Source organism: Lissotriton helveticus, chromosome 5_1, assembly GCF_964261635.1.
Source record: "Lissotriton helveticus chromosome 5_1, aLisHel1.1, whole genome shotgun sequence".
In the NCBI taxonomy this organism is placed as follows: Eukaryota; Metazoa; Chordata; class Amphibia; order Caudata; family Salamandridae; genus Lissotriton; species Lissotriton helveticus.
In genome coordinates this window covers 272,061,330-272,088,857 of record NC_136065.1, presented here as the reverse complement: position 1 = coordinate 272,088,857, position 27,528 = coordinate 272,061,330, and the positions used below count along the sequence as shown (strand labels likewise).

General features: G+C 42.3%; 1 protein-coding gene across 1 annotated transcript in view; it reads left to right on the top strand.

Annotated features, from left to right (window-relative positions):
- Positions 1 to 27,528, top strand: part of POLE3 (DNA polymerase epsilon 3, accessory subunit) — a 68,595-nt gene that overhangs the window by 2,746 nt on the left and 38,321 nt on the right. Inside the window, exon 2 of the mRNA XM_078642193.1 lies at positions 24,154 to 24,228. Within this exon, the coding sequence (XP_078498319.1) occupies positions 24,163 to 24,228 (66 nt within the window). The 5' untranslated portion in view covers positions 24,154 to 24,162. The remainder of the gene's footprint in view (positions 1 to 24,153; positions 24,229 to 27,528) is intronic.

Below are 27,528 nucleotides of genomic sequence, written 5' to 3'. Positions count from 1 at the left end.
ATGGGAATTTAACCTCCCAGTTTGTTTATAATCTGCAAACCCAGTTTATACTTTTGCAGGGGTGTACCACTTCACAGATTACAGGAGCCATGGTTGAAATGAGGAGTTTAATCCAAGTATGTCTCATACAATCAGTTGGGCAGCCAGCAACCGACTAACTGCCCACTATTGAAAACATACATTCCACTACGTCCCCACCAAAGTCCCACCCACAGAATTATCCCTGCGAGCCCAAATTCACAACACATCTTTCCCCTATACACAAAACCAAAACAGTTAAAACTATTGTTAAAGATACATGAAATATATAATGTAAAAAAACCAAATCATTCCAACCCAATCAAAAAGATAAAAACCAAAAACAAATATACAGTGGCACCATAAAATTCTGTAAAAGATGCAGGGAGAATATAACGCACTGTTTATCGAACATAATCTTGTAACCACCTTGATGATTTCCTTTCCCACGGAGTTCTGGTACAAACCCGATTACCTCTGGTTTGTTTCTCTCCTACCATTACATCATGCAAAATGTGTGTGCACCCTAGATCCCTTTTTACCGCTAATTTCTCCTTGTTCCACCACTTACCATCCTCTAACTTAAACACACGCTCCTTCACACACACACACTACTTTCTTGGGGTCAGAAAACTTTGATTTTCCCTTGGCAATTATTCAGCAATCTAACTCTAACCCAATCCCCCTCTTTCACCTTCACTTTCCTTGGACACATACTTACTTTGGGCATCTTCGTCGCCACTGCAGGGATGTACCACTTCACAGATGACAGAAACCAAGGTAGAATTAAGGAGCTTAATACAAGTAAGTCTTGTACAACAAGCAGGGCAGCCAGCAACCGACTAACAGCCCACTATTGAAAACATACAATCCAATCCCGTACATTCCAGTAAGTCCCAACCAAAGTTACACCCACAGAATTATCCCAGCGAGCCCAGACAGTCCCAACAGCTTTCCAATAAAAAAATTCACACAGTCCCACTTAGCAATCAGAAATTCTAGGGTAAGGGAAACTCACAGTAGACCCCCATTTACCATACCCCTTCATACCCTATGATGTAGGCGCTTATGGTTTTAACTGGCATTTTCAAACGGCCCTGATCTCAATGGTAAGAAAGTTACTGAAACTCGTAGAAAGTTAGAGAAATGTTGTTGAATTCTCTCTTCAGACTGCTCCTGTTGATGTACTGGGAACCGGAAGTGGATTCACCCACTGAGACTGAACACAATAAAATAAATGATATTTATTCTTTTAATACTCCGTGATTTATGCAAACACTTTTCCTTGTTCATCACAAAATTTGTAGGGCAAGGCCTGCAACTGTATTTATTGTAAGAAACCATACACATTGCATGTCATTTATTTTGAACTTGAGGGGTTTAGAGCAATAGTTGCTATCCTTTCATTTTAAGCCTAGTAAAAAGCTACAACCAAACCATTATTTTATGAAGCACGAGATAGGTCAGGGCACTCGAGGCCTGCACCAGTAAGTATAAACATTTGAAAGTTTGCGCAGGAATGGTAGTGCAAAGAGCTGAGAACTTGCCCTTCGTAGTTCCCACAATTTTGGATAGCCAAAAACACAAGGTATAGAATAGCTCAGCACATACCTAAAAGGCAATGTATGATAACAAAATGGTACAGTACAATATCCAGATTAATGATTGTCAAACAAGAAATAATCTCCCAAAAGAATAGATTGAGTCTTCAGATTCATATGAATATTTTTTTCTTTTATTCCTTTATAGGATGCTTCTTCATCAGCCTTCGTTCATTAAAACACAATACAAAATTCATAGTCGACGCGGTGCGTTTCGTCCCCACAGGACTTTTTGTGTTTTTATTCCTTCACAATCGTGGTGGACAAAATCAATTCCTGATGTATCCTGTAAAAATACAGCAAGTTTAATTCTCAGTCAAAATTAATAGTACTGTTGTTGTTGGTAATTGTAGTGGTTCAAACGTTGGAGGATATTGATAACCCAACATTCTTATAGTAAAAAGCACCACTTTTATAATTTTTGTGTGCTGATACTTCTCAGGGGTATAGTCGCCCCAGATTTGAGCAAGAGCAAAGACCCGTGTGATCCGAAGTCCGGGTCTGAGAAATGAGATCAGACTACAATTACCAACAACAACAACGGTGCTATTAATTTTGACTGAGAACAAACTTGCTGTATTTTTACCAGATACATCGGGAATTGATTTTGTCCACCAGGATTGTGAAGGAATAAAAACACAAACAGCCTTGAAGAAGTCCCGTGGGGACGAAACGCGCCACATCGGCTATGAATTTTGTATTGTGTTTTTATTGAACAAAGTCTGATGTAGAAGCATCATGTAAAGGAATAACAGAAAAATATTTTTTCATAAGAATCTGAATACTCCATCTATTCTTTTGGGAGATTATTGCATATTTGACAATCAATTATCCGGATATTGTACTGAACCATTTTGATATCATACTTTGCCTTTTAGGTATGTGCTGAGCTATTCTGTACCTTTTTGTTTTTGGCTATCCAAAACCATTGTTTTAGATGAGCCATATCTTCCAATCATGTGCACCAAGTGGGTAAACCTACCCTTATTCATAGACTAATAAGTGGGATGTGTTTCTTTTTGAGTACAAAATCCTTGGAGTTGTCAAATGTTATTCACATTCTCTTATACGAGGCATGGCCTAGTAATGGCTTCTAATATGGTTTATACTAGACAGCTGAAGCTCTTGTCCTGTGTGGGATAAGTCGCAAGTGGGGAAAGCCCACCTCTTGCCACTAAACCTTGCTCAGTGCCACAAAGGACCAGGGCCTTGTGTAGAAAAAAAACACCCACCCTGAAACACACAAACAGCTTGTAAGTGTGAGTGGATAAGTGCTTTTTAGGTCTCACCCTGAAAACGCATGTGCTCTTTCTTCAAGACCTTTTGTTTTCTAGTAGTGTACTTAGGGACCACCCATTGCATAACAGTGGTTGACTTCATTGCCCCTCTCATTTTCTTACTTCATAGTGGTCAGCTGCTGTAGGCTTCCTTCCTTCCTCTTCGAGTGTTTCCCTCTCCTGGTGCATGGATGCTTTACTTTCGTCTTTCCACTGCTCATTTGTTTAGGTGCTACTTCTTTCTTTTGATTTAAGCACTCTACCAAAATGTGTCTTTTTTCAACTAGCACTCCTGTGCTCTTCTTCCCCCCGTGTTTTTCCCCAGCCCATCTGCTTGCACCCAACCTCTCACCAGCACTTTGTCTGTGTTGCATTGCCTCCACCCTCCCTCGCTCAGTTATTGATAAACCTGTTCACATTTTTGGCAAACTATGGATTTAAGACACAGTGAGGTGAAGGGGTTTCCCAAAATTACATAATGTGGTCAAGGAAAAAGTGAGATTAACCATTTTCATACTCTTATTCACATGTATATTCAGCAGGGTTTGTTAAAGTAATGATTTGGGAAATCAACTGATTGCCTTGAAGGACTCATGTTTCCTTTGCCTTAGTAACTCTCAAGACACTAAAGTAAGAAAGCCTTGGCATAAAACAAACCTGTTATTTCTAACATGAGTGTTTGCAAATTGGTAAACACTGCCATGATAAAAACGTTGGCCAAAACCAGAGTTCCTGCAGAACCTTCATGTAGAGTCCATTATAATTATAAAGATGGTATCATCGTAAGTTGGCTACAATCCACACTCTGGCATATGAGTCTCACCATAACCGTAGCCTGGTATCATTAGATCTCAGATAAGAGAACCGCCAGATATTAAATCTGACAAGTTTATTATTTTACAGGACCAGCTCCATGAATGCAAACATACCAGATTCATGCGGTAGACTTCCGTTTTTTTTTAATTCTTTATTTTTTAAGCCAACTTTGACTTTATTTGTCCTCTCACTGAAATTGCCTCTTCTTCAATGGAAGTCTATTGAGAAAATACAGTACACCGATTTTATTTTCGAAATCTTCCTCTTAACTTTTTTCAAAATATTGGCATGTATGCAGTTCCTTTAAAAAGCTTCTGGTCAATGGACAGGTAGATTTTTCACACAATCTATCTCACTTTACCCTATGTTGGTTAGGGGAAGAGGCGATTGGGACAGGTGACCTATAAACATGGGTTCTCTTTTTTTGAGGTTACTGGGTAGTAACTCAAGTTCTCCCTCCAGCATTCCTGCCATCAGAAGTGCCCCACTTACTCGCACTGCAGCTGCAGTGTTGCGTCACGAGGCTCATGATGTTGATCTGATAGAGAGGGGTAACCAATGATGATACAGCTACTAGTTAATTTCCTGCTTGAAAAAAGGTAACATGTAAAGCATGGACCCTTAAACCAGATATCTTCAAACATTTTTTTAGGCATAAGGACCCCCTTCTGACAAAACTTTCTAGAACCTGCTACTCCACATCATCAACCACCATAAACACCCCCAATTACCATGGCAAATTATTTGTTGGGTGGGGAAATAATATTAAACAGTGTTTAGCAAACAAAAGGTTTGTGGGTGGCTGTGGTTCGGTGTCAGAGGCTTACCACACAGTTCAAACAAAAAGTCTCCAAAAAGAATTACCCAAAAATGCACAATGGTACTCAATTTTTCACAAACAAAACATAATTTGACAAAACCTATTTGGATGATAATACTTTTCTGAACTAATGTGATAGGTGTGCCTATTTTTCTCCAGCGAGGCAGTCAATCTGTGGTTGCACCTCATTAGTACCAGTCAATAAGCAACAAAATGGTGACCAGTCCAGCTTTGCAAATGGTCTTCTACTGCACAGCAAAACGTGTTGCTTCTTTTTAGTCACTTTTGAACTGGTTAAGCAATAAACAGATTTGTTAAAAACAGCAGATTTTGCAGCAGATGTTGGATTATGTAGCAAATGCGGCAAGACTATAATGATGCGAAAATCGCCGCAGCAGCACAATCGCATAATTCCAGTGGCCCTTGGTATAATGGCTGTAATGCATGGACTGCAACTTTAGTGCACGGCATCCAAGGGGAACCATAATTAATTTCATGGGATGCTAACAGCTTGGCACTTACAGCTGCATGGAACTGGAGGTTGCTTGACACAATTCGTTGCAACTTACTATTTACAATCATTACTGATAACTGTTAGCTCCAAGTAGGATGATTTCTATAATTCCAGGGGACGAAGTGGCCCTCCATCTTCTTTCACGCTGTTTTACTAAAAAGGTTTTTTATTTTTAACATTATAAAAAAGTACTCCTGGTTATATCAGTTTGCTGCTGTTGACTTCAGTCATGATTGTTGGTGGGGAGAGGGGCTGGAGGGCCTTGAGAGTCTGAGCGTGGGACCGGGGTCAAGTGTGTGACTAAAAGCACTTTCTGTAAATAATTTAGGTCTTTCACCAGCTGGTAGCTACATATAAAATATCAGGCAGCTTGAACGAAAAATACATTTTAAAAAAAAGTTGTTAGTGGGAAATGCACTGTAGTACATTATAAAACCTCTATTAGTTAATGCACTGCAAACATCTCTGTGTAACTAGAGAGCCACATAATTCAACCTTGGTTGGTGCAGTGGAGAATAGGGACTTGTGTATTTTTAGTGCTACGAGGTCACAGCCTGTGACACAAAGCACTGTGAATATATAAATCATTATTTTATACTTTCATTACACATAGTATAAGTTAAAATGGGGCTTCCAAAATATAGATTTCATTAACACCCAGACCGTATGTAGTGCACTACCTTTACACAGCTGTCCCTTCAACACCTCCTCAGTAAGCACTATATAAATACAATTACAATTTAAAGCACACACTTCACAGCTCAGTTGTTAACTCTTTGCACTACCACTCAAAAAGAATGAATCGCTAAGCTTCCAGTGATTCGATCAATTAAAGCTAGTACTGGCTCCTAATCATCCTTTACATTTGCATATTACCTTCTGCTATTGCTGATGAACTCTTGGGGCACATTTGCATTTCTTTCCGGCATGCAGGCTCCCTGGCAGGAAACCTTGTTTAGCTGTCTGCCCGGCTTTGGTTTCACAGCATAGGACACTCCCTGAATGACCCTACTTCCCATGACTCCACGGCCTCCCTGGGATTGTGCCCCACCGATTAAAGACCTCTGCCTTAAACCAAAAGCCATTTGAGGGTGCTCGCACTTTGTGCTACATTGTATTATTGTATGCTTTCAGCTTGTTTGAGAAGTGCAGTGGGTGGGAGGGGGCATGGAATTAGCAGTCAGCATTTGGAAATTTGCTGCATGCCAGGAGTAGTTAAGATTTGTTGTCAAGCAGGGGCGTAACTCCCGGGAATTATTTGGGGTGTGACACCCTCTATGTAAATAGGTTCTGGTGTTTAGTTGGGTCCAGGGGCCTCGAGTCGGGCTGGCAGTGTTTGTGTTCTGGTTTCCACTCGGATTAGCAGCCCTCATAGCACAAACATCTCTATGAAACATTGAAGAGATTGTATACATCCATCCTGCCACAAAACAGGCCAAGAATAAACAAAGGACTGAATGTGGTGCAGATAAGTCTTTTAAATGTAAGACTATTTTCATCCATTTTGCCATTTCTGTGGCCCTGATGGTTGGGAAATCTGTTTCACAGCCCCAAATCTAACTGACCAAGCTACTCTCCTTCAGCTTGATTGGATGTGAGCTCTAGGACTCTCTTTGGGATAGACGAAAGAACAAGTGCTAAAGTTGATACCTCACAAATAAGCTAAAACTACTGTGAAAAGAGATCTAAAACAGGCCGGCCTACAAAAATGACCCGTGCAGTCAATAGAAGTGAACGCTAGGCCCTAAAATGTAGGTTTAGAGCACGGTTCGCTCAAAATCTGATTGTGTATCAAGATAAAAACTGTTAATGTTCTCGCAATAGAAGCCCTGTTTGCTGGGCGCAATAGAAGTGCCAAGAGTGTCCTAGGAATGTATGCCATTCCAATATGTTAGAGTGCACATTTGGTTACAGCAAATCCGTATTCAATGTTGTTATGCTTTTGAAGGACTATTGTGCAGGATTTTTGAAAACAGGGTTTTTGAAAGAGTGTATAAAGTGTGGGAGGAGAGGTAGAGTAGTTTGGATTGCTTCATTGTTTAAGGTTTCGATTAACATCACTGCAAAATATTGCGCTGCTTAGCTTCAAAACATTACGATGCACATTGTTTGTGTTAACATATTCTATCGCTCAACCTCTGCCTCATACTCCAGTCGAAACACAGCCGATGTTTAGATAAGAAGGAGCCCTTCCAACCCAGGAATGTTTGATTGTAATGCAATCTTTTACCTGAGTACTTATGACAAGTACAAGATGTGGAAATTTAACTTTAAGTCCAATAGAATTGCTTTTGGAAAAAAACTCAGTTGTTTTGTATTACACCTATCCCTCTGTTAATGATGTTATAATGTAAGTGTAATGCAATGTCTTTTATTAGGTCGCGCCTAGGATGCGCATGCACTGTCTCCGAATAATGCATTATCTACTTCGAACATGCCCTTCCTTTTTTTTATTCATTCTTTTGTGTGCCGTTCAGAAATCCTTCCTTTTCTGTGGTGCATTGGGTGTATTTGTCTTTCCTTTTGTGTTTTGTTCCCTTCCAGGTAGTCTGGCCCTATTACATGTAGTTTTTTAGGTCTCGGCTATTATATCCCACAGGGATTAATAGCCGAGTATATAGTAGGCAAAACAAACTCTTGACCAAGAGCGGATTCTCCCCAATGCATGTGAGGTATTCAAGCACGACGCTTCGCCAGCGCACGTTTGGCCTCACTTCTCACTCGTACCCCATATGCTCGTTCCCTCCCACTCGCTCCCTCCCCTGCTCCCCCACCCCCATCCGACTTGAAAGGAAGCCTCACACACCACCATGCTCGTTCCCTCCCACTCGCTCGCTCCCCTGCTCCCCCGCCCCCACCGACTTGTTTTCTTTATTATTTACTTTACTTTTATCCCCCTTTCTTTTTCTGCACGTTGAGTGCTAAACAGCCGGAGTTTTCACGCTTCGAAGCACCTCAGTTTGACATTTCCTGTGATGCTGCCATGTGTTATGTAACACAACCTTTTATCCTGCGCCTCGCAGTGCCAATTATTTCTCTAATTCAAAACACTTCTGACTTTCCTTCACTTCCACACTTCGTTCAGAGCGCGGTTGGAGTTCCTTTAAAATTCTATCCGCACCACACTGACAGTTGCTCTAAGTCTATGCCCGTCCGTGAGACATGAGCGTTAGCCCGCATACATTTTACCAAGTTCTTTCAGCTCCAAAGTGGCCTCAGCCCTCAGATTCTTTTACTTATACTCTGTTCATCTTTGCACTTTCTCAGTAACTTTTGTCTAAAATTACCTTGCGCTGTGCCTTCGCTGTAACACACGATACCGAACTGCGCCAATTTGACAGTTGCTAATCATACCACAGTTTGACTTTCAGAGATGGGAAGGCGAGCGCTCGCCTCTTCTCGGCGCTAGCACATATGCGCAGTTCTTTGGCTTTTGAAATGCAAGCCTCCTGCCACACTTAAACAGGCTGTCTCTTATCAGACTTCAGAGGAATCCGTCTCACAACGGCCGTGCCCCTCCCCCACTACAGAGCGCGTCTCACGGCCGTGCTTTCACGGCCGCAAGGCCGTGTCTCTCTATTGGCCAATGCTTGTTTTGGACGGCTTTCAACTTTCAGAGCGAAGGGAAAAACACCGGAGACCATGGGTAATGCATCTTTCACTGACAGTAAATTCCCCCGTAAAGATGCACAGTCTTTTAATAAAACTATTTATTTCTGCACCGTCTATAACGACTTATGCTTTAACCCACAAAAACACTCTGTGCCATACAGTTAAATATTTTCTTTTCGATTTCCACAGCGGGGTAAAATGGTGGGACGCGCTTAAGCATGATTATACAAACATAGCCAACTCTCACCACAAAATCTGAGCAGGGGGAATGTGCACATCATATTAAAACTATATAGGACGGGAATTTGGATTCTTGTACATAGGTGTAGTGTTTCGTGTTTTTTTGGGACATTTTACTTGTAAACTAAAGTTGTTTTCACACGTTTTCCATCGAGCTTTTTTTCCTCAACTTAAAGCTCTGCATCTCGCAGATGCTGCAAACGGAAAGATTAGGATCTTTACAACAAGCCTGATTCTCACTCAATTAGCTCATCCTGGTTTCCTTTGCCAGCACTGAAACATGTTGATGTTTCACACTATAGCAGACTTTCATGCTCCTTTTTTTCCACATAATTTTTTTATAGCTACTAACAGAATAGGATACACTAAAATAGTCTCAACCTTTTGTTTTATAACCTGCACAATAGGATCAGGGGATATTGTTAGCATTCTGCACCTTACACGCAATTAAATTGTAATCCCAATTACTGCTTTGAACTTTGTCATCTTTGTAATTTAAACAGTTGGACTCTGTTTTCGTTGAAGAAAGAAAACCCTTAACTTGTGATACTTGTGCAGACAGCAGTATGCTTAATTTGATACCAGAATTATGCCACGCAACCCCCTAGTTGTGGATGTACCTATATCATGACGTTGTGCACTGTTAAAAGCTGTAAAATCGATGGACAAAAATACAGCAATAAGCACGTTTGGAACTAAAATCCATTGCAATATATTTGCTTTAAAGCATTACAAAAACCAAAAAAACACGCAACCCACGCTGTAGATTTTCTAACCCACATTACGCTCAGCCTGTAATTGGGTTTTTCTCTGTAATTCAAGGAGTTGGCGCATGAGCTGCAGACACTACGCCAGAAACATGGAGCATTAACTGCTGCTGTATATTTTCCAGCAGTGTTTGGTATTCCTCTCAATTGGACTCCTTTAAACCTGAAACCACTGTAAAATCAGCAACATATTCTTGTCTAAGTTATCTATTGAAGTATTTTTCATCTATGTGTTCATTCATTTAAAATGTGTAAAGCAAAACACTGCAAATAAAACACAGGGAAACTGTGCTGTTCATCATTGCAGAACGTTTTATCAACAATACGTTTTTATATGTATCCAACCACAGACATTTTGGTATGTTGCATCTTTGACCAGGTCCATATGGAGCAATCGTCCTCGCAAGACTGACATCCCAGAGACCAGGGACCCAGGTCACCTGTGAAACCGCATCCCCCACTCTGCCTCATTCCGCCTCACTTCACCTCACTGTTCCTTACGATGCCCCACCTTATTGTGCCCCAGGCTCTGTACATGGGCTCAGCTGTGTAACCGCATTACCCACTCTGCCTCATTCTGCCGCAGTGCCACATCAATATTTGCGACAGAATTACACTGCACTCAATGCAACATACACTCCAAATACCACTCAGTGCCACATAATTACACGCCACATATTAATACTGCTCTCAATGCAACATACACTCAAAATACCACTCAGTGCCACATAATTACACGCCACATAATTACACTGCACTCAATGCAACATACACTCCAAATACCACTCAGTGCCACATAACTACACCACATGATTACACTCTACTCAATGCAACATACACTCCACACGATACCACTCAGTGCCACATCATTATTTGCAACATAATTACACTGCACTCAATGCCACATACACTCCAAATACCACTCAGTGCCACATAATTACACGCCACATAATTACACTGCACTCAATGCAACATACACTCCAAATACCACTCAGTGCTGATCTGCTGCTCTCTTCCATCCCACCTGCTTCTTAAACTCCCTGTTCTCTTCTCCTGTGCTAATCTGCTGTTCTCTTTCACCCGCATCCTTCTTTAACTCCCTGTTCTTTTCTCCCGTGCTGATCTGCTGCTCTCTTCCACCCCGCACCCTTCTCCAAATCCCTGTTCTCTTCCACCCGCCTCCTTCTTTAACTCCCTGTTCTATTCTCCTGTGCTGATCTGCTGCTCTCTTCTACCCGCCTCCTTCTTTAACTCCCAGTTCTCTTCTCCTGTGCTAATCTGCTGTTCTCTTTCACCCACCTCTTTCTCTAACTCCCTGTTCGCTTCTCCTGGGCCGATCTGCTGTTCTCTTGCACCCGCATGCTTCTTTAACTCCCTGTTCTCTTCTGCTGTGCTGATCTGCTGCTCTCTTCCACCCTGCATCCATCTTTAACTCCTTGTTCTTTTCTCACGGGGCTGATCTGCTGCTCTCTTCCACCCCGCCCCCTTCTCCAGCTCCCTGATTTCTTCTCTTGTGCAGATCTGCTGCTCTCTTCCACATGCATCCTTCTCTAACCACACACACACATACATACAACCACGCATACACACAATCGCACACACAAAAACACAACCACACACACAACCACACACACAACACACACACACATCTATCTGTCGCCCTCACTCTATCAATCTATCTGTCGCCCTCACTCTATCAATCTATCTGTCGCCTTCACTCTATCAATCTGTCGCCCTCACTCTATCTATCTATGTCGCACTCCATCTATCTATCGATCTATCTATCTATCGCACTCAATCTTGATCGCACTCACTCTATCTATTGCCCACACTCTATTTATCGCCCTCACTCTGTATCTATTTATCAATATATCGATCTATTTGCCTCACTATATCTATCTATCTATCGCACTCACTCTATCTATCGCCCTCACTCTATCTATCGCCCTCACTATTTATCTCTCTCTATCTATCTCCCTCACTCTATCTATGTATCTATCTCCCTCACTCACTCTATCGATCTCCCTCACTATCTATCTATCTCCCTCACTCACTCTATCGATCTCCCTCACTTTAGTTATCTATCTCTCTCTATATCTATCTATCTCTCTATCTATCTATCGCCCTCACTATCTATCTATCTATCGCCCTCACTCTATCTATCTCCCTCACTCTATCTATACATCACCCTCACTCTATCTAGCTATGTATCTATCTATCTATCTCCCTCCCTCACTCTATCTATCTCTCTATCTATCGCCCTCACTCTATCTATCTATCGCACTCTATCTATCGCACTCTATCGCACTCTATCTATCGCACTATCTATCGCACTATCTATCTCACTCTATCTCTCTATCTATCTATCTCTTTATCTATCGCCCTCACTCTATCTATCGCCCTCACTCTGTCTATCTATCGCACCACCACAGCATCCCTCGGGGGCACCACAGCATCCCTCGGGGGCACCACAACATCACTATGCGCTACAACAGCATCACTCGTCGCCACCACAGCATCACTCGTCGCCACCACAACATCACTCGTCGCCACCACAACATCACTCGTCGCCACCACAACATCACTCGTCGCCACCACAACATCACTCGTCGCCACCACAACATCACTCGTCGCCACCACAGCATCACTCCGTGCAACTAATCAACAACTGGTTCAAATATGTGCTCTCAATGTTTCAAGCTTTATTACAAATGTAAAAAAATATTTTAATATTTAAATTCTTTTCTTGCATTTTCGCAACAACAAAATACACTGAACATAATCTTCACAAAAGTTATTTACTAAAGTTTAAGCTATTGCCATTATAAATTACAATACATTTTATTTAAGTATTTATTATTTAAAAAAAATAAAAGCCATTGTTATTTGTAATATTAATACTTCTAAGTCACGTAAATACAAAACATGTTGCATTACAAATGCTATAGGTGTCACATTTGCAAAAGTTAAAAGTATTGGCATTGTAAATGACAGAGCTATTAATTTCACTACTTTCAAAACCAACACATAAATAAAAGATTTGTCATTTACAAGACCAATAGCTCAAACTTTCCTAATGCGAGACCTATTGCATTGCAAATGCTTGTTTGTTTCAACCACTACATCGTGAGATGATGGGGAAACCACCTTCACTGTAGCTGACAGCATTACCCCCTTTCACAAAGAGCACAAACACATACAAAATAGCTCCCTTCTGTTTCAGAGACTGTTAAGTGTGTGCACATTTATCATTAATTAATCCTCCCTCCCGTTCACCCCCACCCTATTCCCTAAGCCAGTAGCTCACCTATAGGCGAGACCTATTGGCTTTGTCAATGCTTGTTTCTAAATGTTCTAGAATACTTCCGCCCTTTTTAGGTTTCGCCTGGCGAAACTTTTGTTTACCAGTATGGATGTTCGTCCCGCCTCTGTTTCCCATTGGCTAGCTCCATAAATGGACGCTAGCCATTGGGAAACAGAGGCGTCCGTCATTACGCGAGGCGACTCGTGGGCGTTACTGAGAATTTTTCTCATCCGGCCCCTTTTATGACGTCGGTGTGGCGGTGGGCGGGGTTTATTTTTCTGTTCGTCGAGGTTTCTTTTCGTCATTTTGCGACCGACCACCGCTGGAGGAGGTCCAGGTCCAGGTGAGTGCTTTCCGTGTGCCCGTTCATTCCCGCTGTCTGTCTTCCCGTTCCTGCCCCCCCTCCCGCTGTTCGTGTCCCCGTTCCCGCCCCCTCCCGCTGTCCGTGTGCCTGCCCGCCCCCCTCCCGCTGTCCATGTGCCTGCCCACCCCCCTCCCGCTGTCCGTGTGCCTGCCCACCCCCCTCCCGCTGTCCGTGTGCCTGTAGTACAGAATGCGGTGAATTTGAGCCCTCTATGATAACACCCTGTGTGCCTGACTACAGCACATCGAAGTGTGTGCTATATTGCACATGTGTTCATACAACTTCTGACTTCACCCTGTCCCTCACTGCAAATCACAGAGCCGCTAATATCTACAACCCATGGCCCTGAACAACATCATCCAGTGCCTTGATGTACAGCACCAGGCGCTGCCATGAGGCACGCCACTCAGTGTTCCTCAGAGGCGCATCATCAAGTGCTCCCCTGAGGTAGATTCAGTGGTTAATTTGTACCAGTGTGTAGCGGTGGGGCTCGCCAGCATGGGGACTAGGATTCCTTTCACAATCCTCCCCCTGACAAACACACACACCGCTGCTTTTCGACAGCCCGTTAGTTTTGTGTAAACAGAGCAAGACTGGCGCTGTTTACACAACACTAATTGTCTGTCTCTTATGGCAGCGTGAGACGCAAGATGAGGAGTAACGAGAAAGAGAACAAATGTGAGTGTGCCTGTGTGTGAGTCAGGGGTTTATATGCGGCGGGTAGTTAGCATCGGCTGTATTTTAAAACAGACTTTGAAACTGACCCTGTCTTTACTCTACAGGCAGAGACAATATTTCTTTGTTGACAATGTATGCGAGAATTATTTGGATAATTGGAGTCAGTGATGCGTTCTCTGTTACATTTCGCCCTTTAACTTCATGGTGTGTGGCATATGTTGCCTTTCTCGTAACCGTGTCTTCTCCCAGGCGTTTTGTTTCAGAGGTTATGTTTTTCATGCGAGCGCATACGGTGAGTGAGTTTCTTTAAGTGTGGGTTTGTACTCAGGAGTGGATTAGTGTTCATGACAGCAGCACTGCGTGCTCTGGAGGGAGGCTGGAGGCAGCGCGAGATTCTGACAGGGCTAGTCACTGTCTTAAATGTGCTCTTACTACGTGCTCATCCTATCCCTGGCCTCTGCAGAGCGGAGGCCAGGCATGCGCCAGTTGAAGTTCCAATTCTATGGGGAAATCTGTTGAGGAATTACCTAACTTTTAAAATATGGAAAGGGCAAATGGAAACATTTTCGAGGCGGTACGGACCACTACTTTGTTGGAAACTGGTTCCCTTGCTTTGATTGTTCACAGCCTGGCTTGGTATTCTCAGTGCAGTCAGTGGCAGTAGTGAACGTGGGCAGTGCAACAAGGGGGGATGGGGAGATAAGAAAAAGTCTAGGTACATTACACTGTGCTTCCACGTGTCTCGTCTTCCAGTACCCTCCCGGTACACATCTCCCTATGCTCTCTCTCTGTGAGTAAATTGCCTTGTGCACCACGCATGTTTATCAACAAATTCCCCCCGCTGCGCGTACTCCTGGGCTCCAATGTGCACATTTTCCTGTGCTCCGTTATTAAAAACATCAACCTGGGCCTCCGGCTGGTGTGTGGTGTTTTGATATGTTTTATTATCTACTCTCCTATGGTTATGTACCACTGTGGGGCCATGTGCATGAAGTTCTGCATGTTTCTTGGTCTGTGTACATGGGTGCATGCGTGTACGTCTGCTGAAGGTCGATTAAACGGCTGTAGGCATATAGGCGATTCGCTTGTGTGCACATGAGCCCGCCCTTCATTGTGTTTTGTGCCTCTGTGGGCGTGAACACTGTCGCAAAAAGCCGAACTACTGGCCTAGTTAGTTCTTGCTCTTTATTATTTTTCCGAGTTTCACATTTGAACCTCAAAATTGTGGTCCTGCTTCAAAACTTGGTTCAAAAACAGCCCTAATTGCTTCTAGACTCCACAGCATTAGCAATGGTATGAATTCAGAGAGCCGTGGTAAATCATACACAGAAGCTTTGCTTTCTTCGCAGCGCTTTGCTCACTCCCGTGTCCAATTTCCCAAAAAGCTGCACCGCGCCCACTGTTAGCCTGTGCCGTCTTGTTGCGGTCGCACCCAGGGAGAGGGTAGTGTACCACCAGAGGATGGGGTGTGGCACAGCTGCACCCGGGGTGCAGTAAATACGAATTAAACACTGACTCACCGTCGATTTGGGACAGGCTTTTCCGCTCGCTGCGTCTTTGCTTGGCTGCAACGTGTGCTACCATGGCCAACCCCTTGTCCCCATTTTGCACCGGAAGTGGCACGTGCAGCACATTCTCAACAAATGAGATGATGAGGTTGGTGGATGGGCACATGTGAAACGCGTCCGCTGATTCTTGCCTGAGTCCAGACTGTCCTTCTGAGACACCCCGAAAGGTTCAGGGCGTACAAGTTTATTTTTAAAATGATTAAGAACAGATCTAATTTTAAATAATGATTACTGCCTCATCGGTTCCAAGTTATGATCCTGTGCAAAGTCAGTGCGGCACTGGTGCTTTGTCGTGTTACTGCATATGAACGCGCCTTGAAGCTGTCTCACAGGTGACACCTGGTATTTGTAAAAACCCTATTCAAAGGCTATACAAAGAGAACGTGATCTCCATGTAGCAATAGAGCATTGCACTGGGTGCAGTTGTGTTACGGCATACAGATGCACTGAGCTACTATCACAGAGCTGGTGCCTGGGATATATAAAGTTGCGGTCTATGTTTATAAAGTGATTGCAGCAAATGCATAGGGCACACCCCTGTGTCTTATGAACTTAATACATTGCTCCTCACAGCTCAGTTTATGTAACAGGGTCCAGTTTTTTACTTCTATCTGATTCATGCTGGCATCGTATAGAGTGCCTTTGGGGATGCTAATTGTTTCAAGGAAGAAAGCAAATGTCTTGGGGCTCTGGTGCAGATCCGCATATGTGGCCTTATTGCAATACACCAGGACATTGTTGATAAACATAACAAATAAATAACAAAAAATTACAACCATAGTCTTAAATTGCAGTCCAGCAGTGGCTACTAATGATGGCTGCCAATTAGATTTCTTCAACTTTAGTTCCAAACACCAAACTGCAGGATTTCTAATGGATAGCAGACTGCATGGAGGTGTCTACTTTTCCTGAAAAATTGCATCTCTAATATGCACATCTGCAATTTAGAGCCCACTTTGATGTTGGCTGATATCAATGACTTCAAAGCCCAGCACATAGGTGGACACAGCCACTCTTGAAGCATACAACAGGTTGAATCCCGGGTGAAGTTGTGCATGCATTGATCTGCTCACCCCATCCTATGGTTGTTGTACTGGTTTACTTGTGAAGCACAGTGCTTATTCAAGTGGATCCACTTCACTGTAAGAAACTTGCCTGCCACCAGTTACATCTTTGACAAGCTTAGTGTCTCCGAAGACATCGGTGACTTGCACAGCTGGGCAAGACATCCTCTTAAAAGCCTTGTGCTTCCTTAATGGGCAACCCATGTCAGAAATGCACTACCACAAAAGGTTTGTAAAGTATGGTTTCAGAAAAGATAAGGTATGTCTTAATGAACAAGTAACTTTAGCCCCGAGCATGCAGGTCTTTATGATTTGAGATAGTACAAAGCCTCTAATTTAGCAAGATTTTTGGTACCAATGCTTGAAGGTCTCTTTCCCATTTCTGCATTCCTAATCACCCACTGAAGAGGTGCAGCAAAATTGTTTGTGCAATCCTTAGGTTCTTTACTCCTCCCTTCGGTATATAGGTGATGATGATGTTTTTACAGTCATTAACCAGTGACTGGGTGAAGGTAACTTTAATTGCGACATGGAATATTTTATTTTTAGTATTTTACTTTTAGTTCCCTGCCCCCTCGCTGTGCTTGCTTCCCTGCCCCCTCACTGTACTTGCTCTGCTGAGTGTGTGTGTGGCTCTGGGTGGGTGTGTGTGGCTCTGGGTGGGTGTGTGTGTGGCTCTGGGTGGGTGTGTGTGTGGCTCTGGGTGGGTGTGTGTGTGGGGCTCTGGGTGGGTGGGTGTGTGGCTCTGGGTGGGTGGGTGTGTGGCTCTGGGTGGGTGGGTGTGTGGCTCTGGGTGGGTGTGTGTGTGGCTCTGGGTGGGTGTGTGTGTGGGGCTCTGGGTGTGTGTGGCTCTGGGTGGGGGTGTGTGTGGCTCGGGGTGGGGGTGGCTCTGGGTGTGTGTGTGTGTGTGTGGCTCTGGGTGTGTGTGGCTCTGGGTGTGTGTGTGTGTGTGTGTGTGGCTGGCTCTGGGTGTGTGTGTGTGGCTGGCTCTGGGTGTGTGTGGCTGGCTCTGGGTGTGTGTGTGTGTGTGTGTGGTAGTAATTGCTGTCTGCTGAGCTCGTCCGTAGGGTACAATAGGTCTCACATTTGCGAGAGATTAAGCTAATGGCAATGTAAATGACAATGCCATTTATCAGTTTTCAAAACCAAACCAACACATAAATACAAATTTTGGCATTTACAATGCCAATAGCTCTAACTTTTCCAAAGGGGAAACCATTGCATTGTAAATGCTTGTTGTATGTAGTGTTCTAAGAGGGAGCAGTTGGAAGGTAGTTGTTCGTGAAGGAGAATCCGGGTCTAAGGCTGTAATAAATTGCATCATTGGATTAATTTGTTGCATGTAGTATAGAGATAGTACTATGAGCTCTTATTATTTATAAAGAAACCCCCTCTTCTAACCCTCCCCTCAATGTTCACACTTTATTCAGATTATATGGTTATGCACTGAATCTGTTAATGCAACCTATCTTTTATGACCTGCCACTCACTGTAAGGACTTCTCGACGGGACTTATTCACTTCTCCAAAAGTTACAAACATTATAACAAACAAGACCTTGTCATGTCAGAGTTGGAGTATTCTAAACCCTGAATCCCCAACATAAATAATTAGAATTGGCCCTTAACCACTTGCATGCTAATGACAAGGTGAATTCGTCATGAGGCACACTGGATCTGTGCTCATGACAAGGTCAACTCGTCATGTATAATGGGATTCATAAATCTGCAGCACGGGAGGGGAAAACCCCTTAGCAGCCAAGTGGTTAATTCACTACGATGGCTGGTTGATGAGGTTTGGAGTCAGATCACTTCTCTTCAACATTGTGTTAACCGTCATCTGAAATGAGGGGTGAATAAAGCCAGAGGACTGTCAAGTATGCTCTTTAAAGAACGAAATGCTGATGTTGCCCTCGCTGACCACATGCAGAGATTTGTTTAGCACAGTTTTTCTATTGAGATGGCGTATTGAAAGAACAACAGCCCGATGGAGCTTAGCACTTCGATAGTGGGCAGATGGCCATATTCTCAGTCCACTCTTCCCTTCATTACATTTTACATTGAGAGGGAGGACAGCAATCGCATTAGCTCTGCAGCAGTGCATCCCATTCCAACACGGTGGTGTCACATTTTCATATAGCAAATCACTCTGTAATGGTGCATGGCAGGTACGGCTCTCTTTTGCAGATCTACAGATATTGACAAGCAAGGGTCCAGTAATCTCTTTTGTCAACTGTGACTTGTTTACTCTCTTCATGATGAATCATTATAAAACTCTTGAATGTCTAGTAGTTGCTGCTGCACTATATGAAAAATCTTAAGAAGAAAACTCCATCTTTTCAGAGACTCATATGGAGGATTTGACTAGAAGAAAGAAAGCAGGGCTTGAATAACCTACAAAATAAGTTGGTTGCTAAAACCATAAGATGTCCATACAACCTTGTTTCCTTGTAGTAGAAGTTAAATAACATGATTTATATGAACAATAAACATTTTATTTACTTGATGTTAAGCATGCGATGCAGAAGTGCTGGGGCAGTGTCAGTCTTTGGCCATTTCAGATGGGTGGTTAGCCCATGACTAATTCTGTCTCTGGCCAACTCACCTTTTGGAAATGATCCTGATGGGTGGCTACAAATCCAATATTAGTCTGACATGTGCATGAATTTGAACCAGCCCTACTAGCCTCTGAAAGAGAGATGAACATTGTGCAATGCTAGGCTTAGAGAGGCGTAGAGAGGCCATAGAGGTGCAGATGCTCGGAACGCTGTGTAGATTTACTTTTACTGACCTATTTACGGTTTATTCACAACTTCATAGTCATGTTAGTCTATCCACAGTCAGGTAAAATAAGTCTAGAGCAAACCAAGCTCACAGAGAATTTGACGCACTGCAAAAATCAGGACACTTCAATCTTTCTTAAATTAATTGTGACCTTTTTATTTTTTTCCGATTCTGGACTTGTTCCTGGTTCATATCTGTAAGGCACAGCATAGCAGCATTTTTTTTTGCACTCATTGTGGCACTATAAGAACGACATAAATAAAACCATACATTGAAAAATACATCTAGTACAAATACCACTGCCTTTTTGTGTTTTTTTGTGTCCATAAATGTTTCCTGTGGCAAGCATGTATTCCTGAATAAGACTGCATGTCCCAATGTGTAGTAATGGTATAGCTCTTCAATCCCTTGATCGTAGCACCCAAGATAACGTGCTGCATGGCTTATCACGTATAAGGTCCCCAACGTGAGACCTATTGGCTATACCAATGCTTATTTATTTGAGTTTCTACACCACAGGATTAAGGCACTTTTTTTTACCTCTTGCCATTGCTGCTTGTTCCCTGTCCTCCATACCTGTATTGTTGCTTGCTCCATCATTGTCCCCCCACATCGTTGTTTGCCCATTGTTTACTTGTTTTGACTATCCTTCTGTCAACTCGTTGCGTGGTACGTCATTGTTGCTTCCTCTCCCTCCTCTTGCTTGCCTGTTATTTTTGCTTGGTCTATGCCCACTCCTCTTGCATCATTGCTTGCCATCGTTGCTTTCACCGTTCTTGTTGCTTGTCCAGGGACATCGACCACCACCCCCCTCCAACCTGCCCTGTTCCACCACAGAAAAAAAAAACATTGGCAATGTCAAAAAGCTTTTACATACGCGAGAGCTCGTTGGCTTTCAGTGTGTCTTTTAGCCATGTTGTACAGCAGCCCGAATGCTGTGCAACATTGTTGAAAGTAAAAAGATTAAATAAATAATCACTATGGCACGGCCAGTGTTGACTGCGTCATAACATTTAAAATGTATAATTTATTTTACTTTCAGCCATGCTGCACAGCAGCCGCACTGCTGTACAACATTAAAAAATCTCACATAAGCCATCCCCATTGGCTTTTCCAATGCTTGTTTATTTTTAATTCATAGGCTATTTACTAATTTTGGGCAGCAGCTCTTTTAGGAAAGCCAAAATAAATGTTTAGTTCTTTTTAGGGTACTTTTCTCACCACTTGGTTCCAGTAAAGTAAGTTCGACCTTCAGAACATCTTCTTGAGTTTGCGAGTGGATGAGGGCATAATAAATGTCCAGACCTGTGGAGGGCCAGTAAAAGTTTTAAGGATGATAATGATTTATGTCTCAGTGGTACATATGCACACTACTCCAGAATGTGAATTCACTTGTGTACAGGTTGGAGCCAAATCCTGTAACCCGCCCCAGTGGAAGAAGTTACTGTATATAGAGGAAAACAAAGTGTACCCTTGAGTCGGACCTTCTTAAAGGCCTGTACTCTCCCTTTATTTAACAATCAGTCAAAACACTTTTCAACCCCATTAAATTTCAGTCTCAAGTGAATGCATTATAAAGCCATGCTTTACTCCCTTGAAAATTCAATGTTTCTAGTGCATTGTTTGCAGACACTGACGTTTCAGTCAAGAGTAAGTTTAGCAACAGGATGCAGGACTCCAGCTTGCATGAAGCTAGAGGAAAGTTGATTTTGTTTTTTCAGTTTCAGCCCATAATGGTAATCCGTCTCTTCTTTGTCACACTTTCCCACACATCAACCGAAACAGATCCAGTGATCTCGCGCAGGTGGTTCTTTTCCTTTCATCTCTAAAGCTTCTAAAATGTTTCCCTTTTAATTACTCAGCACATTGCTTTGCTGGAAACTTCTCTTTACTAACTTGTCTGTGGTTCTTTTCTATCCATGTACCATCAGGCGTGGGTAGCTAGGATGTTCCATTCTCCGATCATATCAAACTGCTTCAATCGTTTTTTCATGTATTTGTTTTTTTAACATAAAGTGTGTCTCGGAGCATTGTAGGTCATATAAAACAGACTGGAGATTAAGGGAATATACAGTTCTAAAAGGGCACATTCTATGTACATAAATTAATGCATATAATCTATTACATTGAGTTGTGAGAGACTGAACCATGAAAGTTGCACAGCATTGTACAGATTATAAAACAGCATAGAGATGACGGTGTATATATAGTTTGAGTCGTTGCCATTTTCTTGCTAAAGTTGAATGTACTACAAGCCTGGAGAACTTCCTTGCGTAGATAATTGTGAGACTATGCTTATTTATTTATTCTTAAAGGAAAAGGTGGATTTACTTTTATTCTTGCTTGCATTTATTTAAACCATTGTTTTATTATGACTGACTTTATAACAATTATGGTCACAACATACGTGCATCTTGTTCATTCCAGGGGTCATTTGTGCCTCTTATTTAACTAGGCTTGAATTAATACAGGCATTTCCTTTCCAAACCCATGTCTCTTTACAGTCCAGAACCTCCGTTGGCTTTCCAGGTCCCCTCCGCTGTGTCCCATTTATTTATTAATTTTTCTTGTGCACCCTGTATCTAGAAATAAACTTCTACATCTATTGTAAGGATGCAGGGTTGTAAACTATACAGACAGTGTAATGATTGGAATAGGATCTCCAACTGAATATGCAGTTGAAGTAGGCAGGCCAGTACTATAATGTTGTAGCATCTGGTTTGTTCTATAAAATGTATCCATGATAAATCTTAATTGAACGCAATCTTTGTTATTGCTGGCTAGACATAAACCCAGTAGATCTCTGGGTCTTCAGGTCCAGCTAGGATGGTCTGCGATTGGGAACAGCATTGACATTTTAATGCTTTAATTCCAGGTCATAGTGGGACAGATATGATCATACTAAGGGCCTTATTAAGACTTCAGTGGTCCTTGGGACCGCCATAGTCGTGGTGGTGGTCCGACCACCGCCACACTGCAGGACCGCCCGCAGTATTCAAGTGTGGTGGTCGGACCACTACTGAACCACTGCTACTGCCGCGGAACAAGGATTCTGTGGCAGTCTGGCCGTGGTTCAAGGCCAACATATGCTGATGGTCTCACCACCATGAAAAGGATGGCGATGAGGCAATAAAAGCCCCCTTGTGCCTCTGTGCACAAGGGGGTGCATGTTGTGCCCCCTGTAGTTTTGCACCCCCAGTTCCTGCACAGGAAGGAATGCATGACCTGGTGCATTCCTTCGCGTTCAGGAACATGGAACGGCAGTCCCGCAGCCGTGATATTTATGACTCACAATGAGCCTTTAAACAACACCGCCACTCTGCAGCCCAACCACAAAATTACTTGTAATCGGGCAGGCAGCAGTGAGGTTCACCGGTCCTGGAGTGGAGCAATGACTTGCCGCACACGCCAAGACCGCTGAAACTAGTAATAAGGCCTGTGTCTTTACCTTTTAAAAAAGCTGTTTATAAGAATATCCATTGCCACATGTGTGAGACATGTTCAACACTTCTAGTCAATATAATGTTTTTAAGGAGGACAAAGTTCAAAATGTTTTCTAACATCATTTTTAACGTTTTTACTTCCATGGAGCCCCACTGAATCGCGATTAGTAGCTGGTGACCCCCATCATAAGCAATTTCTACTATTTTAACTTCAGAACAATACACAAAAGTACTGAAACAAGTATACATCAAACAATTACACAAAATATGAAATATTTTATTTAATTAACAAATAAAAACATTGGAATTTAATGGGAAGGCTGGAGCTTTTTTAAAAAAAAAATGTTTTCTAAGATGAAGCAATAGAATATATATATATATATATATTTATTTTTTGCTTCCAATGCATGTTCTTTTTGTCGGTGCATACAAGTGCTTCAGTTGAGGCAACAAATCTTCCATACTAGATTCAGTTTGTGGTACTTGCCCTCCTCCCACAAATCAAACTAAGTATACCGGCTTAATTTGTATCCTCCACTTTCAAAGTCCTTCTCATTTACGGAGCATTTTCTTTTCAGTTTTGCCTTTTTTTATGTGTGCATACTTTATAAATATGCTAATGTTATACAATTTTCAAAACCATCGCAGACCATTGAGTAAGCGCTGTGAGCCACAGGTTAAGAGCGGCTGCTTTAAAGGGTCCTGAGAGAATTCATCACTACTGATATTGATTTTTGGCGACTTACAGGCGCTTTCCTGCAGCAAATTTCATATGTATTTACCTGGATTATTAGGCAGCACCAGTGAAGGTAGTTAGCTGGTTTTGGAAGAGTTTTAGTTAAGCGTTGGTTGGAGCCTGGACAGCTGTTTGCGTAACAAGGTTTATCTCATGGTTTCCCCTCTGGCACAGTGGAATCCCTGTACCAAAGGCAATGGATTCCAGCTTGCCATCCCATTTCTCAGTCATATTTTTCTCTGTGTCATGGACCACGGGGGCGCTGTATGAGTTGTTTGTGTAAACCTGCCATGTCATGGACCATAGATATTCCCATTTCCCTTCTTTCCTGTCAAACTCCTGCAGTCTAAGCCTGATTTACTTGTGTAGTGTAGGGATCTCAAATTATGGGAACTATACAGATTTTTCCACATATTCATTTATTGAAGTCTGTACTATCGTCTCTGCTCTGGTGGGGGCGGAGCTCAGATTTCTTTTCACATGCTTAAAACTGTGTTTTCTATATGGCTCAGCTTCTTAGACTGATTTGAAACTGCCTTTTGTTTTCAGGAGTAAAAGATGGCTGAAAGACCTGAAGATCTGAACTTGCCCAACGCTGTCATTACAAGGATCATTAAAGAAGCTGTGAGTATTGTCAATGTTATTGGTTTGCCTGCTTTAGTGAAGTTCGTCAATTCTTAACACTAGTCCGTAAACTGGAAGTCTGAGCCTCATGGATTAAATACCAGTGACTCTCCCTATTGCCTCACCAAACACTTGGTCCTTCTTGGTATCATTTTTTAATTTTTGTGAAGTTTTTGGTAGGTGATAATCACTGCTCGCATCTTCCTTTAGGTCTCACTGAATACCCATTTTATCCTGCCAACCTCTGATCAGATGTTGTGTAATCAGATTTTATTGGCTATCGTCGATGAAAACATACATAAGAAGTGAGGTGTTTTTGTCAAATTTTACTGACTTTGCCCTTTCTCCACCTTCCTTGTGTGTTTAAATGTATATGTTGAAGGCAGTCATTCATTTTGTTGGGAGTGCACTTTCGTCCAAACAGATTCCATAAACTAGAATTTGCACATTGACTCATAATATTCATGATGTGAGGTTAAAATGGAAAGTAAGACTGTAGTTATGTTTCTTTAAGTCGCTTTTTGAAGAGTATATGGCGAAGCGTACAGATGGTGGGAAGGCATTCTGAAATAAATGCAGTGACTGAAAACAATACCATCTTGGCCTCAATCAAGTAGCACATGGATGTGGAACAGACAATTATCAGAAGTTCTTTAGTTTAGGTTGAACGGGAAATGTTGAAGAGCTAGAGAATTAACACTTTAAGTTGAAGCACTAAAAATTAATGGAAGATTCAAGACTCCATTCAACTGTAAGCAAGCAATATAAGGAGTTCCTAGGAGTAGTCTATGTAAGGCAAATAGGAATTGAACAGCAGATTGAATGATATAATTTACCAGGAAGGTAGGAGGGCATATCTGTGCAGGCTATAGGGTGAATGGCAATAATGTAAAGGATGAATGACCAGAGCTTGATTTTTCATGGAGTAGAACTACAGAATGAAATACAATACTGTATCCACCATGAGTACAATGCTGTCCATGGTATAATGGAGGTAATTCTTGGATTACTGTTGACATCACAGGTATAATGATGCCCCTTCCTGCGTATTGCTTGCACTGGTAATTCTTTAAATATTTGTGGGCATTATTGTTGTGATAATGCTAGGTCATGGTGTAAAAGTTGCCCTGTCATATTGCTATTAATTTGCATTTTATAACATAATTACTTTTACTGCAATAGGGTTGGTGAAACTGGTCGGCACTTACCCATTTATACATCTCTCCCTGCACCCTTCTATTCAGACATGCGTTTATCCATTGAACCATCCACATTTGTGCTCATTTACCCATTAATTGGCCAGGAGTTCAGTCACTCATTCATCCATGCTTGATATATATATTTTTAATTTATTGAAATTCTCACTCGTTTATTCAAGTGATTTATGAATTGTGACATCCACACACGTTCACTTAACAATTAGCCAAAGCTTTTGCCTTGTCTATGCTTATTTGATCTTTAACTGGAATGCGTGTGAGAGGGAATGCTGAACAAATGTGTATAATGGCAGTGGATGTGGTCGATGAGTCTGAGTGTTGCATTTATGTAGTGATGCATATGTGGCGCATGGTGAAATGATATGCATCTGTAAGGCATGGACTGCTTAAGTGGTTTAGCTGCTCATCAAACCGTGGTCCCAATACCTCATACAATAGATATTCATTCTCACTGCATTAGTGGGATTTGTGTTGTATTTGGGCATGCAACTGGCAGATGCAAGAATATTGTGCAGATTCATGGCTTTGTAGATCTGTGAGATATTGTAGATGTGAATTTAATTTAGAAGTATCAGTGAGGCATTTATTAGACATGGAGAGTGATGCACCTTCATCAGCCTGAATACTGCACAGATCAGTTTTATTAGGTTGAGTGTTGTACTTGCGGAATGATGCAGGGCTCGACAAATCGAATAAATCTCACTTGACCTGCAGGTCGAGTGAGTAGACTTTTCTACTCGACTTAACAGCAATGCACTCGACCCACAATTGATCGCATAATGGACTTTTTTCAAAACATTTGCAGCGCCAACAACCCAGGAAAACGTTGGCCACCCAAATAAACGGCAAATTTCACCCATTTACCTCCATATGTGTGTATCAAAGTGCCGTGGTGAAGGTTTCTGCGAACATACATGGCAAAAAATACCTTATAAACTTTAACATGTAGACAACATATCAGGCTGGCACTTACTTGTAGTGAGGAAGCTGATGCTCAGACTGAGCTAAGGTTTGCGTTCTTCAGATCGCTGCCTTCTGTCCTTCCCTTTTAATCTGTCTTGAAATAACTTTATGGCCAGAGTCAAGTGCTTGTTCTTTCAAAATAGGGAGAGTTTTGCATATTCATGGACCGGGAAGGCTGTGTCAAGATTGTCATTGTCCAGTGTTTCCTTTGAGCGAAAGCACTACTGTTGGGGTTGGATGAAAGTGTCAACTTTCGAGCTGCTGTTGTATTGCATTAGCGCTCCGTCAGCTTTGAGGCAGATCATGAATGTAGCTCATTTTGTAATCCGTTTATGCTGCCAAGTCCTCAAAGTTTCATTTATATTGCTGTAGCTGTGCCAGTGCTTAATTTGTATGAAAAAAAGTGCCAAGGCCTGTGTCAGGAGTCCATGGCTTGGCAGTTCGGGCTGGACTGTTCCCATGAGGCATAGGGGTCATCAAGACTAATTTCCATATAGCCAGTCCTGAACTGGGGTGGCGAACAGTGAGCTAAAGAACGATGATGGATTCAACCCAGGTCTGTGACTCAGTACTGGGAGTGTCTCGAAAGGAGACAAACAGCTGCCACCATGGCAAATTGTCAGAAGTATTGACAGACACCACAGTGAATGGTAAAACACAAATGCACACTTGTTAAGGAAAATGGTGCTGATTTGAACAAGAGAGTAGCATTAAACTTAGTCGCTATCTTCTGAGTCAGTAACAACAGTGTTGTTTTGACAAGGATGTTTGCGGCCCATAATATGTCGTTCCTGGATTTGCTGAAAGCCAATGCAAAACGGCTGGGTTTGGATCAAAAGTGTCTAACTCCGGCCCATCTACTTGGATTCGCATTAAAGCAGACATGGTGTCACTTTTAAGGAACGTACGGAGCTCATTTTTTATTCGGTTCATGCTGCTAAACCCCCGTTCACATATTGCTGTTGTTGGACTGATGGAAAGCATGATTTCTAAAATTGGAAGGACATGTTAAACTTCTTCTGGGCGTTTTTTCAATAGCTGAGTGAAGAGGGATACAGGCTTATGCGACGTCCTCCGATGAAAGACGTACAGTTTAAAATCTAGCCACTCTCCAGGGGCA